This window comes from Abramis brama, assembly GCF_963993115.1.
Source record: "Abramis brama genome assembly, chromosome: 17".
NCBI classification, from domain to species: domain Eukaryota; kingdom Metazoa; phylum Chordata; class Actinopteri; order Cypriniformes; family Leuciscidae; genus Abramis; species Abramis brama.
In genome coordinates, this window is record NC_139979.1 from 6,931,857 (window position 1) to 6,952,155 (window position 20,299).

Consider the following 20,299-nt stretch of genomic DNA (forward strand, 5'->3'; position numbering starts at 1 on the left):
ATATATATATTAAGGAATATAAACAGTGAAAAGTTTATTTTCAATGAGAGCGATAAGCAATATTTATTATATTTAGTGTATTATTTTAGCCACAGTGATGTACAAGTGTTAACTATTAGAATACTTAATCTGTTCACCTTTTCTTTTCTTTTTTTGCATTTCCTGCACTGATATTGTGAAAATCTGTGTATCATCCTGTGTAGTTCTGTGTGTGGTCATTCAGAATCTAGACAATATATTGGTCTGTTTGATCTCTCTCTCTCTCTCTCTCTCTCTCTCTCTCTCTCTCTCTCTCTCTCTCTCTCTCTCTCTCTCTCTCTCTCTCTCTCTCTCTCTCTCTCTCTCTCTCTCTCTCTCTCTCTCTCTTCCAGTTTATTGGGATTAGAAAGCTGAGATCTCCTTAAAATCACCCTCACCAGATTGACATTTTCAAGGGCTTCCTTGGTAGAACAATGCTGAGAGGAAGAAAAAAAGCCAATATGACTTTGTGTCTACCTTGCTGCAGGAGCTGTTTGTGTAAATCGCCTATAAGCTTATTGACCCGCATGCATGTCAGTGCCATTAGACAGAACCGAGGAGCTGCGATCCGATTGGCAGATTTCTCACTAACTCTATCCTAATGTCTGACATATGCATTCATGGATGAACGCACACATGCAAACAACATCTTGGCGCCCAGATCAATCTCTTAGCATTCTCTTTTTCTTTTTTAGACCAGTGAGGCAAAGGGCCGTAAACCTTATGTCTGTCCATTTCTCTTTTGACACAGTTTTACGCTCTGTTCTAAACCCCAGTGAGTTGTCCACTGTCTGCAAAGATCATCCTAATTGTCATAAGTGACTGATTTGAAATGGTTTTCACAGGCAGCAATTCAGTCAAAAGTCAGTCACACCCGTCACACAAATATCGCCCCTCCCTGTAGGCATTAGCATGTTGCTAAGCTAATGACTCTATGTTATAATTAAAGGTATAGTGGAGGATTTTCCCGAATTTTAGAAAAGAACCACCCGCTCCACTTTCTGAAAAAATGCACATGCGCAACACATACCTGCTCCCGAGAGGGAACGCCTATTAAACGTGTGCACGAGAGAGCATGCATGAGCCTAGTTCTCCTCGTGCACGCTCTGTTTACAAGTTGCTGTCGGCATGGCTCATACAAGCCTACTTTCCAAAAGAAGATTTGCACTATTTTTGTCAGACTCGCCACCGGTAAGTGAAAATCTAGAAAGCAGAAAGCGAAAACTACCTAGGGACGAGCACGTACGACGGCCTTACGTAAACATATCACCAGAATGATTGACAACTAGGAGGACCAATAGTCTTGATGATCCACCCGGAAAAAGAAAATCCTCCACGAAATACCTTTCACGAAAAAACACATAGCACATAAATAATGGAAGATATGGTGCATTTAAATCAGATATATTGTAAGTTCTCCCTAAAGATATGTTCAGTTGTGTTTTGAAGAGTTCTTTCTATTTTGTAATCTAATCTAGTTTATACGTTAAACTCGGCATTGTCTTGACTATTGAATTTTAGTTCATCTTATGATTTGATGACTATTTTGTAAATCGCTTTGGATAAAAGCATCTGCTAAATAAATTAATTTTAAGGTAAAATTGGAGTGTGTTTCATCACCAAAAGAGAGCAAATACAGTGAGTGACCGGTCAAGTATGGAAGTGACCTTCTGGGGATTTTTATTTATCTTAATGACGGCATGCATTTCAAGCTATATAAAAACCCACAGTATGATGTCCATTTATGTCAAATACTGTACATTAGTTGAATCAGTTAAGTGAAATTGTTTCTAATTATAAAAAAAATAAATAAAAAAAAATGTTTTTAAATAAATATAAAATTATGTCAAATACAAAGCGTTTTTTAAGAAATCAAAACAAATTAGTGCTTTCATTCAGCAAGGACACTAAAATATTCAAAAGTGACAGTAAAGAAGTGTAATGTTACATTAGATTTTACATTTTCAACATTGATAATAATAAGAAATGTTTCTTGAGCAGCAAATCAGCATATTAGAATGATTTCTGAAGGATCATGTGACACTGAATACTGGACTAATGATGCTGAAAATTCTGCTTTGCTTCACAGGAATAAATTACATGTTTAAATTATTAAAATAGAAAACGGTTATTTTGAATTGTATTAATATTTCACTTTTGTGCTGTTTTTTCAGTATTTTGTGATCAAATAAATGCAGCCTTGGTGACTTCTTTCAAAAACATCTTACCGACCCCAAACTTTTGAATTGAAAATTGATTGATTTTTTCTGTCAGATTAATTGCCTCTGCTTGTATTATTCTCATTTGTAAGTCACTTTGGATGAAAGAGTCTTCTAAATGAATAAATTCTGAGATGGGAATGTTGGAGGCAAATATCTGGGTCTGACCATGTTATTTATCTGCTTTCTGAGAAGCAAGATGGATATTTATAAAAACTGCATGCAAGCGTGACAAAGAAACGTGGAGGAATGCAAAGTTACAGACAAGGAAATAAACCGTTTGCTGCTACTGTCGTGCACATGACGTGAAAAAAAAAAAAAAAACCTTCAGAACTATATTCTGTTGCATGTCGGCCTTCTTTGTTTTATGCAGGTAATTTCTGTCGCACTTTACCTGCTTGGCACAATGTTTTCCCAGCAGATTCCCTCCATGTTCCTGAAAGAAACTTCATCAAGCTGCCGTGACACTTGTTCCCTGCGAGGTTGCCTTGGCGATTGTGTTTAAAATGCATTGCGAAGGGTGTTAGATAGAAGGCAGAAAATCCTTAATCACTGCTTAATTAACGAATCATCTTGTAGCTTCATTTCCTGAGCGGTAATTAAACAGTTCCAAGACGTTTCGTTACAGGGCTTAACATGTTCGCCGGAGATCAAGGTAGAGCCTTTAATGTTATCTCGCTGCCTTCCCAAACTCACTACACTGGAAAGGAACTGTTGATATTGCCTTTTGTTATCCTTATGGTAATGCTCAATGAGTATGCTAAGGAGCTTCTCAAGGCCTGACAATACAAATAGTGAGTGGGAGAGTGAGGAGGACGGAATGAATAAAAAAAGCTGAGCCCTAGCAGGAACTTGCATGCGGGAAAATAGGTCAGAATGACCTCATGTGCAGTAAGTAGGGCAGCGCGGCCCTCTCCTTTCGCCCGGGTGTGCAGAAGCAAGCAAGAAGCTGCGATCCTTTTGGCCATGTTTACTGCCTGCCTTTGAAGTGAACCACGTCTTAACTGGCTTAAACACACCGTGGCGAGAGAATTTGATCTTTAGATTAACCCATCTGGATGGACCAGTGTGTGTTTGAGGACCATGGTGAAGGCCGTTCTGCTGTGTTAGAGAGTCGCTGAGACGCTTTTATGAGTGGAGTGTGACTCCAATGCGAAAACATCTATCTATCTATCTATCTATCTATCTATCTATCTATCTATCTATCTATCTATCTATCTATCTATCTATCTATCTATCTATCTATCTATCTATCTATCACAAAAGAGTTTGATGTGTCAATGTGAAGTGTAGCTGTTGAAAATAGAAACTAAAATATGTTTAATGCTTCTACTAAATGTACAACTATTTTCTTTATCTGTTGTGTTTTTCAGGGGAGGAGAACGGCAACAGAGAAATAGGAGAGACTGAGATGGAAACAGAAAGTGAGAAGACCAGACACCCCCCTCTGGAGCCGGAGGAATGGGACGGTCCACGTAAGTGCATCATTTGATTGTGTCAGTGTGCGTTTGTTTGTTATATGACCATGCATTTTGACTTTGTCTTGTAATTGTGACTTTATATCTCAAATGTTCACTTAACATTCATTATCTATACAGACAATACGGTCTGACTTATTTTTATTTCCTTTTGGAAGCCCTTTTCAAATCTGCAATTATTTAAAACAAAAACAAAAAAACAACAAAAAAAACAAACAATTGTGATGGCATTAGAATGTTGTTGTTGTGTGTGTTTTTTTTTCTGTCTGTCTTTTTTCTTCTTCTTTTTTTTACAAATTTGTCGACTTTGAGGTCATCTATATGCTAGTATACTCTCAAATATGGACAAAATTAACTTTTAGCAGATAAACTGTAAAAAAAAAAAGTTGCTGCCTTAAATATTCAAGTTCAATTAACTTTTCAACTTAAATTACATTAAACTAACTTTTAACTTTTTGAAAATTGCTTAACTTATTTTGATGAGTTAAAGAAATGTAAAACGTTGTTATAACTTATTTATCATTTAATTTTTACAGTGTGTACACATTTAAAAATGTACAATTTTTCTAATTCACGGAAAAACTGACCAAATATATTGATGAATCATCTTGCACTCAGAGGTGTATCAAAATTTTTGTCAAATCAAAATGAGAATGTTCCTCCCTCTAATACAATGTGCTTAGCATTAGTAAGTAGTGAATTCAGGCTCTGATGTCAAATAAAGTCAATTGACTATGTATAAAGAACAAACACTTTGATTGACATGCGAAAGGAATTGTGAAAAGGAATGTGCAGAAGATTTTACATCATAAATAGGTTGTAAATAAATAAATAAGTTATCTATTAGGCATTTAAGTAAATTTGCGATATAAAGTCACATGTATGAGATATAACGACAAAATTAACCCTCTGAGGTCTGAGCTGTTTTCTGGGCCCTGGAGGTGTTCTGACATGCTCTGACATTTCTGGTTATTTCTGTTACTTGTGACATTTTCATGGCTAAAGTCTAATTACACTGTATTCAGCACAAACTCTGCTACAATAATATATCAGCAGCATGTATGTAAAAGTTTGTAGTTTTGAGATAATGACATTTATGCGTGGTTTTTGAAAATACAAAAAAAAATTCTCACTGAAATAAGGCCATGAAACCCATACTGATTATTTCTTCACAAGACTTTTGAAAATTGTATGACGTAGCCTAGAATATTTGCTGCAAAACTATGTGAAAATCACCCTGACTGCTCATTCAGATAAGACAATATATTGATTTAAAAATTTTACGACGTGTTTTGTGTGAAAAAGCCTTATGCGAGAGCTCATTAATATGTAAGCTTTTCTCACCTGAGAAAGACAAAGAACCTCCCCTAACGGCCCTATTAGGAGCTATCAGGCCCCTATCATTCTGAGCAACCTTGCACAATACTGTAAATGAGGAGATTTAAAAAATAATGGCTTTTAAATTGTTTGGATTTATTTACAACACAACATAATCCAAAGATACACAACAAATGCCAAAAAAGCACTTCAAAGACAGAGACCTTTGTGCCATTCCTAAAAACATTGTACATACCTTTCATTTCCAAGATTTTCACTTTACCATGTTCACGTACTGAGACTCATGTGAATGTTGAAGTCCTCAGTGGCATCTGGGACCTGAAAAAAAAAAAAGTGAACATACTGATATCAAGAGAAAGGCCTGCACGATTTTGGAAATAAATATTAGATTTTTCTGGTTAAAATTTCTTTTTAAAATTCCTTTTTAAAATTCACAGAATACACACACACACACACGTTTCCAACGATATATAATATAATGAACACCAGGTTTGTTGTGCCTTGTAGGCATAAGGTATATGCGCAGTGCGGATAAAATAATAATAACAATAAATAACCTATAGCAGCCTATAAATCTTCCAAAAGAAGCTAGAGAAAAATATATTGATTATCATGTTACTTCAAATGTTTTCATCCGTTATGATGATATGAAATGAGATAATAATAAAAACATGAAGCCGTTTGGTGCGTTTTGCTTTCATCCAAAATATGATACATTCAAACGCGATCGCTTGCAAAATATGATACATTCAAACGCGATCGCTTGCAAAATATGATACATTCAAACGCGATCACTCTCAAATATAAAACATTATGGTTACCATAAACATATCTATGTTTGAGCAGATATCCACAAACACAGTAAACACGGGTCTAAATATTATAATATTCCCCATATATCTAGCAACAGTTCAGCTGCAACGTGACATTTATGCAACAATAACAAACTAGGCTATGTAAGAATTTCTTACCTTATCTTTCTTGTCTTCAAATCGCGTTCTTCTTCTACTGAGGCAGCCTAAATCCAATGTAAGCTCAGGCACGTCTTTCAAACTCGACGAAAAGTGAAGTGAAGTGTTTTGTTGTTGAGGTAACGAGCGCGTTCGCGTTCCATGTGGAGATTTGCATGTGAATATCTTTTGCGCGAGTAGGCGTGGCCAAATTAACTGTAATGAGCAAGCGTTTGAGAAGCTGGACATCTTGTTGGTTTTATACAAATTACTTAAACAGAGAATATTTGTTTTCGTTTTGAATCCGATCATTTAAAAGTACACACTTAAATGTTTATAAAGGTATATGGCTCATAAATGTGTGACAAGTATTCGCTGAGTTTTGTTTCAGTTTATAGACGTGCTCAAGAAAAAAAAGTTCACCGCGACAGAGAGGCAGAACGCACACCCTGTTTATTTTCTTTATTTTACAAAAGCACAATGTTTTGATTTGATTGTAAGTGGACACATACAAAAGGAGAAATATCACAGATTCTTTTTTTATATTTCTTTTTTCTGTATGACCATAAATGATGGAGTAATTTAAGTTTATAGTGCTACAATGTGGAGAAAATCCGGCAAAACGCGTCGGCGCGTTTGTCGACCTCAGAGGGTTAACCAAGAATGTAGCTTGTTTTTGAGTTTTGGGCCTCCATGGGTGTCTTGGTTTGAGCGCCTATCGGTCCACAGTCCATCGTGGATTGGTGATCATCTCCTGAGCCCTTACTGTACCACAAAAACTTTTCTGATGTTATATACTGGAGAACAGAAACTAGACAACAATATCAGAAAGGAATAAAAGTCCGCAGTGGCCCTCTGATATGATACTCAGTCTTGAAGGTCCAATCCAACACGCGATCATTCCTGGCCCTCCTTTAACCGTTTAGCCCATTAGCTAGCGGCCAGTAATCACTTGTAAGCAGCTCATTATGACACGTTTTAAATGAATCCATCTGGGATCAGGGGATTTCAGACGCTCAATAGCAGGACATCTGAAGATATCCTTGACAAGGCCACCCGACAGAGGTAAAAGTCTCAGCTGTTTCTGAAGACTTAATGAGCTCTTGAATTACGAAGAGTGTTTTTTTTCTAACTTATGTTGAATTGTGATGTGGTCCTGCTTTTGATCACTGATTCAGTGACAGTTTTACTAAAGAAAGAAGGCAAAATGGAGCACAGTAGTATTTTGTTTCTAAAGGTTAATTTAGCATGCTGCCAACTCAGTATACCATGATAGTAAGTTTATAATGCACCTGATAATATATTTTATGAAATTATATTATTATATATATTTGTTTTTTTATTATTATTATTATTTTGTGCTTTGTTCTTCCCATGCGACATGTACAATTCCTATACGTGATATACTTTTTGTCATTTATTCACTCTCTTGTTGCTCCAAACCCTTTTGAATGTGTTTCTTTCACAGAAGGAGATGTTATACTGAATGTCTTGATATATTTCCATACAATGAAAGCATACAGTGACCAAGCTCCAAAAACACCATAAAAGCACAGTAAAAGTACAGTAGTCCATATGACTCATGTGCTATTTTCCAATCTTGATGAAAATAAATTATGTGATTTCCATCAAGAAGTGCATCAATTTTTGATCAAGATCTTGAGTCGTACTGTATGCACTATGCAATATATGCCTTCAATATATGGAAAAAGCTGCATGAGTATTCTGCAAATGTTCTCCTTTTATGTTCCTCAGACGAAAGAAAGTCAAACGGGTTTGGAACGACATGATATGGTGATGAATTCTATGATGATAGAATTTTCGTTTTTGGATAAACTATCCCTTTAAGCTTCAATAAAAAGCGCACAACAGACGTAAAAACAGATATCTTTTCTTTCCCAAGAATCTCGCCTTACCATGCAGATTTTCCCTCGCCGTCTCTCAGTAGAAAAAAAATCGTTTTTATCTGTCTTTTTTGCACTTCTTAAAAGTCACTTCATCAAAGTGATGGATAATACATCCAACAAGATAGCAACGGCAGCAATTACTGTTCAGCCGTGGCATCACATCGCAGAATACACAAAATATGATTCCCCTTTTAATGCATATGACCTCCAGAATTTATTGCAGGTACGTACATTTATAAGAAAGTGGATTTTGGCAAGTTGGCACCGGTGAGCCCCCTGGGGTGTGTATTTTATACTGACAGCGAATCAGAGTTATCAGCACCTATCAGATAATGCATTTATCATTAAATTTCACATTTGCATTTCAATCTGGAAAGGAAATGAGCATTGGCGGCGTAAGATAAGAGCGGTAGGAACGACGGTAATAAACGGTCCCTGTGATCAGGCAGCCAGCAGGGCTGAGGGGGTCAGTCACACAACGATGAGGGCAAGCGCATACAAAAAGAGGCATCATAGACCAGTTATAGGGCTTTCCGGAAGAAAATGCTGAGCTTTAAACTCCGGCATGCAGTGTGGTGGGAGCCTAAGCAGCCTGATCATCCATCCTGTGATGCTGAGAGAGAGAGAGACAATTCCCTCCCAATTTGTTTTGAATGAATGATTTTAGTTGGTTGTGTCGCTCATCTGTGAAAGTGTAACACAAAGAAGCATGTTCCATAACAACACTAGATTTTTACATTTTCTGAATGAAATGCGAGTGTTGCTTGAGGTCTCCAGATATCGGGTCCCTCCTAAGTTTGTGATCATAATTTTTTTTTCTGATATGTGAAAACACACAAAAAGCTGCATGATTTCTGGTGTCTTTCATGTTTGTAGTAAAAAACGGTGCAGGCGAGTTACACGCTCAAGTTCAATATTTAGGGTTAGAGGCTTGTTCAAAAATGCTAACTAGTCTGAAACCATTTGACAAGTTGGTGTGATATTTTCAGATCATTTGATTTCACATTGATTTAAGTTTTTTTTAAAATATTTTATAGTGCAAGCTCATTTTGTTCTCTATTTTTACATTTAGATTACTTTTGTCATCATCTAACTCTCACTTAAATTTCATTTTTAAAACACTGATAATTTAATAACACACTTAAATATAATACAATCATATAAACAATAAAAAAATGTCATACTGTGAGTTATAATATTGTGATATCATTTAAAACAAATGATTTAATGTTTTATATATACATGTATTTTGATGTATTTATTTTTAGATTTTCCTATTTTAATTTAATTAGTTAAAGTTTTAGTAGATTGTACTACAGTAGTTCATGTAAAAGTGACTTTTTATGTTTATTTTAATTTTTATTTCAGTTTTAGTTTTAGTTATTTTAGTACATCAAGTTTTAAACTAAATGAAAATACAACATTTAGCTTTGCCAACAATGAAATAAAATAAGTTTTTGTATATTTTTTAGTTTCGGTTAACGCTAATTTTATTTCAAGTAACGAAAATGTTTTTTATGCTGTTGGTTTTAGTTTTAGTTAACTATAATAACCCTGCTTTGCAGAATATCCAGGTTACACAAGTAGATTTATACTGAATCCTATAAGAAACAGTGTAAAAGAACCATGAAAGTAGTCCATATGAATTTTGTGCTATATTCCAAGTATGCTGAAGTCATTTGATATCTTTGTGCGAGGATCAGACAGACATTTAAGACGTTATTCACTGAAAATCTTGCCTCTAGCTCTCAAACCTCATTCAAGCCACACGAGGGTGAGAAGATAATGACAGAATTTTCATTTTTGCCTGAACTATCCATTTTAATCTAGTTTGTCAGATTCATCTCAATGGTGTTTTCCATATTTACCTCCCACCACGATCTCTCTGATAGCGCTGACGCTTGCTAATGCTGCTGATAATCTTGTTACATTACACAGATAAGATCTATTCTACATGGCCCATTCGCTCCTCACAGAGACATTACTGTCAAACTCCGGCAGGAATGTGGATTTGTGGGAAAATAGAATGTAAATGAGAAAATCGCCCAACAGGAAACAACCCTCTCTGAATACAGGATATGACATCGCTCACACAGCCGCATCGCTGTCTCTCGGGGAGCAGTACAGTGGACATTAATCTCTGCACGTAATAACCGCATTCACTTTCACGTCATGTCTTCTTCTGAAAGGCCATTTCCCCCCTTTCATTCCTCCCATTGTGTTGGAAAAGTCAGATGGGCATGTTATAATTTTAAATAAAGATGGGATCACACCATCAAATATGAACATCTCAAATGACATGACGCCCTGTTCGCAGCGATTAAAAGCAAATTTATTTAGTTTAAGAGACTACCTTGTTATCTCTCTTATTTATTTTATTTTTTACTCTTCCTAATCTGGACTCTTTGTTATTGCCCGGCTTAAGTTAAAATGCCTGATTGCGATCAGCAACGGATAATTCTTTAATTGTTCAGTGCGAATGGGATATTTAAGAGTACATCAAAAGAAGGACAGTATCTTAATGAAGAGGCTCAAACAGGTTCCTCCTGCTTTAAGAATCTCTTAAAACCAATTTCAGGATTTGCTTTAAATGTTCACATGCTTCAATGTTAAAGAGGTCATGTCATGTCAAATCAGAGGCCTTTTACATGGTACCTGTACCTGATTGGCCAAACTTTGCATGTCATTTTCCTTACACATGAGAGGCGATGTGAAACATGAAACATGCTGCATCTCTGAATGAAGCTGTTGCTGTAATTTTGTGTTGCATACATGATTACTAATGAAAATAAAGCTAAGTAATAACATACATTTTTAAGTATTATTTCTATATTCTGGAGGGAAATATTTTTCTTTTTCTTAGTATACAAGGTAGTAACTTGGAGTCATTGTTGATTTATTTTATTTTTATTATGGTTTTGGAATTTATTATTTTGAATTGCATTTTATTTATATATTTTGTTAGATTTTATGATTTAGTTAAAACAAAATCTTTGGGCTTTTGTCATTTTATTAGTTTAGGCTTAATTTATTTTATTTCAGTTTTAGTTGTACTTTAATTTTAGTTTTTAGGTTTTTTTCCAGTTAAAGTCCAACTGAAATCAAAATTGACCCTATTTACTTTGTTAGCGCATATTACTAGTCTTGTGGTGAAAAATTAATCCGTGCAAGTTAATACACAGAAAAAAATTGTTTGCCGTCATAATCTTTAATCAAAGTCTGAAAAGTTACTTCCGGTCTGGAATGGCGTTCCTTCTCTGATGATGTAGGTTTGACGGCTTGGGAAACGCTTAACCACTCCCCTCAAACCGTTAGTCTGTTATGAGCGAGAGATGGAGAGGAGGAGCGCTAGAGTAAAACCCTGCCCTCTGTTCAATATTCCGTTTCACTGGGAAATACGTCACAACACTGGAGAAAAGTTGTTTGCAACTTCCGGTTCACGTGGACTTTAATAATTTTCGTTCTTAAACTTATTTCAGTTTATTGCCAAACATTTCTCATTTTTGTTTAGTTGAAGTTTCCACTAATATTTTATTTTATTTTATTTCTGCTTTATTTCAATTAACAGAAATGTTTGTTTTAGTTAATAATAACCCTGAACTTTGGAGTGCAGCGATCTTTTGTTTTTGAATGAATCTTTTATGTGAGCAAATCATTCTTATTCACTGACTGATATTTTTCATCTCTTCTTTTAAAAGCATGTGACTTCTTTTCCATTGGTTGGACCTACTGAACAAGTGTTTTGAGTCTGAACCAGACTCAGAACAGCATTAAATGGAACATCACTTTTGTGAATGACTTAGTTGAGTGAGTGATTTGTGGACTCATTCAGAACACACAAAAAGACCCTTTTCACCACCTACTAGAGTAATGATACAATCAGCAGAAAGATTCACTGAACTAATCAGTTAACAAATACCAATGCTGTGTTCGAAATCGCCCCATACCCTCATTCACTATTCCCTACATTACTCCACTAATATAGTCCTCTTGAAGGAGTGAATGAAAACAAGTGAGTGAATTCGTACACTGAGTGCGCCGGAAGGGTTGCTGATTTTGCCAAATGGCTGTCCCCTCAAACAGTGCCTTATTTAAGGGTATAGGGGGCGATTTCAGGCACAGCCCAAGATCTATCATGAAACTCTAGATGACGCTGTCTGGTGGGTCCTTAACAACCTGCTGACAATTGCATCATTGACTACATGATTGGTTCCTATTGCATCTGCAGCCAATGAGCTTGCTGCTCAATGTTTAATCAGTTTGCAGCATGCTTTCAGAGTTCATTTGAACCCTCCAACTTCCCCAGCTCCACCTGTATAGATCTGTTACGGGTAATTTCATATATGCTTGTGTATGTCTATATGTATGTCTTACATACTCACTGCAGCGTGTCGTGAATATATTGACCGTAGCAAGTCCCGTGCTTTCTCTGCAGCAGCAATTACAGCAGCAGCAGAATTGCACATCTATTCCGCCAAGACAAATACATTAACATTGTCATATACACTACCATGCTAAACTCTTCCGAGAGAGGTCATAGAAATTCAAAAGATTCAAGACACTTAGATGAATCAAGATGGTCAGTGAGAGACTGAAAAATAGTCATATCTATATTATGAAAGATCTTGGCACAAAAAAAAGTATGATTTGACCCCTATAAGCACTTGTACAAAAGTTCGCTTACAGCTTCCTTCTAGTCCACAAGCATGTTCTGTGAAGGCAGGAGACCATCCCTGAGATGAAAAGAACGTTCACTCTGAGCTCATAAAGGAAGTGTTCTGTTATCTGCCCCTCCGTCTTCTTCATTCTCGCTCGTCATGGGCTTCTGTATATTAGTGGTAATAGCCTGTACAGCTATTCTGTTAATTATCTTGGACGTCTTTGATGCATATCTTGACACGCTCCTCAAGGCATAAAGAAAGTGCATGTGCAGGAAAAGAAAGGCAAGGAAGCTTTTATGCATTAATGAACTTCTTTTTTGTACTTATCACTATGTCTGTCCTCAGAGAAGCCTTTAACTTGAACTTAAAGGAGTTATATTGTGGAAAACAGACTTTTGGTCTTTCTTGCTTCAAGGTCTCTTATATATTTGTTGTTTAATAAGTCTAAACACAATTTAAAAATGTATTGTTATATATTAATATATTATATAATTATATATTAATTGAAAAATATATTTTTAAATAATAAAATAAATTCAAATTGATGTATAATAATACATTTAAAACAGTGTTTATTTATTTTTTCTTATATTTATATTTTTTCTTTCCTGAAGTCAACTTATGATGTGAGTTAAGCACCAAAAGGATGTAATTTACTTTTAAATTAGCATTTTGTACTATTATATATATATATATATAAACATTTGAAGTGGATCAAAACCTTTCATCAAAGTTCTACATGAAATTTGAACAATATCCATTCTTGTCTTAGGACAACTTTGATTAACTTTTTTGATCCACTTCAAATGTTGACTATCTGCATATAAAATATTATATATATTCTGAGAATGAATGAGGAAATGATGATGAATGGAGAATCTTGATCATCCATTAAGCATCGAGTAACCCTCAGCTAGATCCAGTCACCTTGAGGACTGACACACCTCCTCCTAAGCTCAGCAGTGCCTGTCGGACACAGTTGGTTCTCTGTTGTCTCTGTGAGCCAACTGGACCCGGGCCACGATCAGAACACTTGCAGGTTCTGCTGAAGAAGCCCTAAAGTAAGAAAGGAGCAGGTATAGCACACAGACAGGCAGAAATCACGTATAGATTGCCTGTTCTCCGCTCAGCCCACCTGTACGTGGAGCTGACACTGTCCGCCCTTGACCGGACCCCCTCACCCGCACCAAACAATAGCCGCTTCAGCTTTAATGCACATATGTCATGCTAAGTGAATTTGTGGAGCAGATGGTCAGGATAGCATGGCAGGTGCCTCGGCAAATGTTTGCGTTTGCTGTGCTGCTATTTATATCGGCGCAAAACACAGCGGCACAAATATTTGAAAAGGCCATTGGGTGTTTTTTCAACATGCGTCACAATTATCAACGTGTCTTTTTTGTTCTTCCTAGCCCAAAACAAACAGATGGCAGTTATGGGTTCACTGCTGACCTTAGATTTCTGTGCAGATCTGAAAATACACAGCGAAAAGATGGATGAAGGTCTTAAATGAATAGTTCACCCAAAAATAAATATTCTGTCATCATTTTACTCATGTCGTTCCAAGCCAGGGTGACTTTTTTTCTTCTTCTGTGGAACACAAAAGGAGATGTTTATGCTACTTTTCAATCTAATGAAAGCAAATGAGGCTTCAAAAATGCAAAGAAAGCACCCTTTTCACTTCTTTTTTTATCTTATTGACTTGTTTTCAGAGAATGTGTGTTTATTATTAATGTTTTGAAGAAAGACAGTCATACTGGTTTGGAACGACATGAGGGTGAGTAAATGGTGAGATCATTTTTATTTTTTGTGCTGATTATCCCTTTAAAAACTAGTGAAAAATAGTTTTGACAATCTCTGGTCACTATGAAAGTAAGTCATATGGGATTGGAAACATGAGGGTGGTTAAATAATACTGTACCGTAATTAACATTTTTGGGTGAGTTATTTAATCCTTAAACGATTACCTCGGATCTTTATCTGGGACATCATTCGCCACCATCCCCCTCATTCATTTTTTTAAAGTTAGATATCAACCTTCTTAGTAGTCCTCAAAAAATAAAATTGTAAAAGAATGTCTGTTTTCTAATTGTTTTGTGTTTTTTTTGTAAAAAGTGTATGGGTCACTAGCAACCCAAGGTATGTAATAGTGTAAGTATATACTTTTTTCTGCGCAACAATAATTGAATGTCTGATTCACTCTGATGAATAGGTGCAGTTCACCTTTATTCCTTAATGTCTGACACAATAATGACTTGATGTTTCACTCATAATTACCACATGCATTAAAACAAAACAAAAATACACTAGCTTAATTAGCAAAACTTGAAATGGCTACTTGACTTTTTTGTAGAACAAGTACAGTTCGTGATCAAATATTAGTTTCTTGATACTTGATATTGTGCAGAAGCGATAGTTTGAAAATGAAAATTGAACACAATAGTTTTGAGATCGTGAATATGAGCCAGACACTGAATGTTCTGGTAAATAAGCTTTGACGAGGACAGTGATGAGGATAAAAACAATCAGCTCAAATTGAACCCTAAACAAAATATGCTTTATTTTATTATTTTGTAATTGTTGAGTTTTATACAAAAACCATCCGAGATCCATCCGTGTTAGATATTGATCCGGGAATATGTATTAATGATTGGTGAAACGTTCATTCATTTAAGGGTTAATGATGCCACAGTTTTAGCTTTTATTGTCAAGTAGGAATATTTAACACAATCATAAATGTCAGGGATAACACATAGACCATTCTAATCGCTCTAAACGTCTGTGCATCTCAACATATTTAGCAATGACCTAGAATCCAGGAATTAAACATTCAAATAGCTGCAACCAGCACTCCATTGTCAGGCTTGTTGACAGCTTTTGAATTTCATGCTTTAATGCTGGGCCTTCAGATAAACATCCCACTGTACCCACAAAGAAATGAATCATCGACGTCCAGCGACTGACACCTGCTCGTGTCCAGCGACTAGTAAAGTTTCTCATCCTTCTTTCCGCATTTGTATCTTTTCCTCTAATTATTCGCCAAAGTCTGTTAAGTCACGGTGCCATCCGAGGGGAGGAAGGGGGGGAGGGGGCCCAGATGCAGATTAGGCTCCTGAAGATGAGGGTCTAAAAGGGATTTAATGGTAGAATGGATTAGAGAAATCCTTGTAACAATGTTAAATAATTATAGTTCCAGCCGAGATCAAAGCAGCATTGATTGAACCCCTCAAGCCTTTAACACAGAGAGAAGCGAGAGAAAGAGAGAGAGGAAGAGAGTCTTGGAAAGCAAAGATTGGTAAACTCCTGCTCGGGCCGCAGCGGCGCTACACATGTGGATTGGTGAGGAAGCGCAAGGATAAAAAGATGTATCCTTTAGGAGAGCTCTGTCTGGCTTTTGTCACTGTAGCTGGAGATCCATTTGAGAGGTCTGATAACGGCGCAGCCGAACTCGTGAGGGAACGTTGTCAGAGGCGCTCGCGCTGATACCTAAGCGTTTTAAGACGACTTATAGACAGACCGGAATTTAATGTATGCAAAGCACCAAGTTTGAGCGGAGGCTTTCAGTCGGAGTTGTTTATTTCCCATGTAATCAAGAAATTTTGACATGCCTGGCTGCCGCTCATTTTCCGAGCGAGGGTGTCTTGTTCGCTGCTCTCAGCCATCTTACCGCAGGCTTTCTCTGTTAGTCTCGCGCAGATAAGTGGTATTGTGCAGAATCAGATTGTTGTGACAATGTGGTACAGTAGAATTTGGTACTGAATGAGCCGGGGTTATGTAGACGAGGTGGGTCAAAGAATCGATGTATTATTTAAAAGGACCTGTTTGGATATAAATAAGGTGCATGCGATTTCTGGTGATGTACCCGATGCATGAATACCCGTTTGTGGGCTGGGCTCCATTTTGTGTTTCCTTGAGAAGGAGGGGCTAACATTTGGTACTTCACACACACTTAATGTGTACCACATATACTTACTGTGCTGATGAACTACATAAGCATAGATTAGTCCGAGTTCTCTGCTTCTAGTCTTAAAGTGTCCAGATGCAAATTTCTCCACTGATCCGAGATGTTAAGAGGTTTAAAACCAATGACTTCATGCTTGTTATCAAATGGAATCAATCTGAAAATGAACAAATGGAGTCTCAAGGCCATGAACACATTATAATAACACTGCACTCTTATTATTAAGCTAAGATGTTTCTATTTCACTGTTCAAATATAAATCTAGACCTTGGTAGCGTGCAGCGGAGTAATCTGTTGTCTGGTTTTGTTTTCAGTGAATCTTTCATCTGGATTGTGTGTGTGTCTCTGTGTGTGTGTATTAAACAGTTGCTGGACCCCATTGATATCCATAGTTGGGAAAAAATACTAAGGAAGTCAATGTGGACCGGCAACTTTCATTACCAACATTCTTTAAAATGTCTTTTTTTGTGTTAAGCAGAAGAATGAAATTCATACAGGTTTGAAACAACATGAGGGTGATTAATTGATGACAGAATCTTCATTTTCGGGTGAACTATCCCTGTAAGGTCTGGGTAGATTAGATGGTAAGCACACAATCAGTTCTCATAGTCAATGTGTTGGATGCAGGAGAAATGGGCACGAATAAAGATCTGAGTCACTTTGACAAAGGCCAAATTGTTATGGCTAAGCGACTGGGTCAGAGAATCTCTGAAACGGCAAGGCTTGTGGGTTGAGCAATGGTGAGATTTTACCAACAGGAGGGACAAACCACAAACCGGGTTTGATATTGAGGGCAACGAAGGATATCCCTTCTGGTCTGAGCCAACAGAAGGTCTACTCTGGCACAGGTCACGAAAAATTGTAATGATGGTAATGGGAGGAATGTGTCACACTGCTGCTTATGAGTGTGAAGCTTTTGACCAATTAGGGTGTCTATGATGACCTCTGTCCGCTGGCGAAAGCACCTGCAATGGGCACACGAGCATCGGAACTGGGCCTTGGAGCAGTGAAAGAAGGTTGTCTGGTCTGATGAGTCCTGTTTTCTTTTACATCATGTGGATGGCCCTGTACGTGTGCGCCATGATCCTGGGGAAGTGATGGCACCAGGATGCACTGTGGGATGACGATAAGCCAGTGGAGGGAGTGTGATGATCTGGGAAATGTTCTGCTGGGAAACACTGGGTCTGGCCATTCATGTGGATGTAAATAATAATAATGCTAATACTAAAAGAATGATAATAATAAAAGCTTCTGGATTCACATGCAGTCAGAATTTTCCAATCCAAATCTTAGGCAGACCTGATGACAGCTACAGGAATATGAGTGGAATAAAAGAAAGAGAGGGAGGGCAAAAAAGAGGGTGTGCTGTGAGAGGTATCTGTATCAAAGCAAAGCCCCTTTTATTTGAGGGAGGAGCAGAACAACCAAACACACACACACACGCTATTCTTCCACAAACCCCCTAACCTATACTCCAGTTCTACCAGTTCAGTCGAGCCAGTCATGGAAATCTTTATGACATCATCTCAGCAAAAACAACAACAACAACAATAACAATTATTATTATTATTGTTGTTGTTTTGTTGTTATTGTTATTGCTATAGTATTAGTAGTATTAGTATTAAATCTATATGAAACTTGTACTTTCTTGTATATGTGTGTGTGTGTGTGTACGTGTGTGTGTGTGTGTTCAATTATGCAATTTTCATTGGCATATTAATCATCTTTTCAACAAACAGGTCCGCATTAATTAAAGCAAAGCACGGATAAAGACATGTGACTGGATCATCACTCTGTTTATCACAGAGCCAGAGTCAAATAATTCAGCCTGTGAGAAAAATTTTAATGTCTTTCCTCCTTTCCATTTTGTCTTTGTGTGTGTGTGTGTGTGTGTGTGTGTGTGCGCATGTGTGTGTGTGTGTTACGAGAGAGGGAGAGAGAATGAGAAGTTGAGAAACGAGTGTGTTGTCATAGTAGCTCATCTTTTGTAAAGGTTCTTGACTAGAGATTAATTGATTTGTGGTTCGAGAGAGTCGTCTGATTGTGAAATGGTTTTTGTAAAAGGGGATTTTTAAAGGAGTCCTTAGTTATGTTTCATTCATTCATTTCATTCTACCAAGATGCCATTAATTCCTATCAATCTTCTGAGAGATTTTTCTCCATTGGTAGTCGCTGCATGACGAATCACTGCTAAGTTAAACAACAGAGATCAGCAGCAGGACATGGGTTGTGTCAGAAAACTGCTGATTGTTGCCTGTAACGGGCAATGATTTTGCAGGCAACGTTTGCACACTAAGGTATCTCACAAAACTGATTTCAGACAGACTTCTGAGGCAGCGTAACGGGTTAATGATCTACAGCATTATAGAGCGAGCTTTGGTGATAACAAAGCAAATATTTATTACTACAACAGTAATTTCTCGCTAGAAATTACATCAAAAGTGGAAAACGTTGGTCAAAAACGTACATTTACACACAAACTGACCACCAACCACAACTTTCAGACGTCATCTTTATTTTTTAGCTCAACTCTCACAGAATGGAACACACAGGATTGTGGGATAGCAAAGAATACATCTGTGCTACCTTCAAAAATCGATCAGATGAAGGTTTCTCAGGATATAGGAAATTAAGCTAACATTGAATTCAGACGTGCCTTGATGCTTTTCTACTTTGCGATGCATCCTATCACCAGACCAAGCTCAATCTTTTAAGATTGAACATTAGTCTGGAGAGTCTGCTCTGTATTTTCTACTGCACAAGAGGCGTGATCAACGGGCATAGTTCAAATGACTCTGTATGCAATTGGATAGTCCTTCAACCAATCAGACCAACGATCCGAGTGACGTACTTTGCTTCTCTATCGTCATTGTGTTAAACCCGCCAATAGCGTGCCAGGTGGATAAACCAGTTTGTGATTTGTCCCCGCAGATTTGTAATGTAAGCAGGATAGAAAAATGATCGGGCTGGGTTTACCCAGTCTACCAAAGCCCATGATGTCACACTTTAGTTTTTTTTTTTTTTATGTCAAAAATACCAACCCCTGCTGGTAGATGGCAGAACTGCACATCTGACAGCAAAAAAAAACTGCATATATATTATTATTATTATCATTAGCCTATATTTAGAGGGCTCTTAAAAGCTTGAAATGGACATGTTATGACTTAATTGTCATGGCTCAAGTGATTGGCTCAAAACAACCAGCAGAAGTGAGCACCCGTGAGCAAAGATGGCAGATTTCTAATGGTGTATGTCCGCGGGCTCCTGTGCCAGCCGCGCAGCTGCCTTTGAGATGAATGGAAATGGCAACTGATAGATTCCTTCAGTTACTACAGAGCCCGTTGGTTCCGACAGACAGGGCTGTACTGGGACTGCAACTCCAGCTGCGGAGGTTCAGGTGTGTGTGGGCCGGCAGCTCTCTTCCTCTCTGACTTTATCAGCTCACACACTTGTGGGCGAGACGAGGGCGAGTCTCACCCTCTATACCTTAAACACAAGATCTCTGTGGTTTGAAGCACTCGACTGCTCCTCTTTCCTTCGGCGTCGCTCTCTGCCAATCTGAAAGGCAAACAGACCTACACTGGAGCTGGTGAAATCACACACAAACACACACTTGGTTTCTGCTGTGTTAGCTTGAATCTAAATGCACTCAAACAGAATGTTGCACAGGAGCGAGATCTGTTCTCCAGGAAGACAGACAGAAGGAAAGAGAGGGAGAAAAAAGAGAGAAATAGAAGCAGTGAAAGATGGAGAGAGAGAAACCAGAGTCA

The 20,299-nt window shown here is 37.4% G+C and overlaps 1 protein-coding gene across 2 annotated transcripts in view; it reads left to right on the forward strand.

Annotated features, from left to right (window-relative positions):
- Nucleotides 1-20,299, forward strand: part of zfpm2a (zinc finger protein, FOG family member 2a) — a 155,876-nt gene that overhangs the window by 49,171 nt on the left and 86,406 nt on the right. For both annotated transcript variants that reach the window (XM_084088484.1, XM_084088483.1), the window contains exon 3: nt 3,611-3,712. In XM_084088484.1, the coding sequence (XP_083944610.1) occupies nt 3,611-3,712 (102 nt within the window). The remainder of the gene's footprint in view (nt 1-3,610; nt 3,713-20,299) is intronic.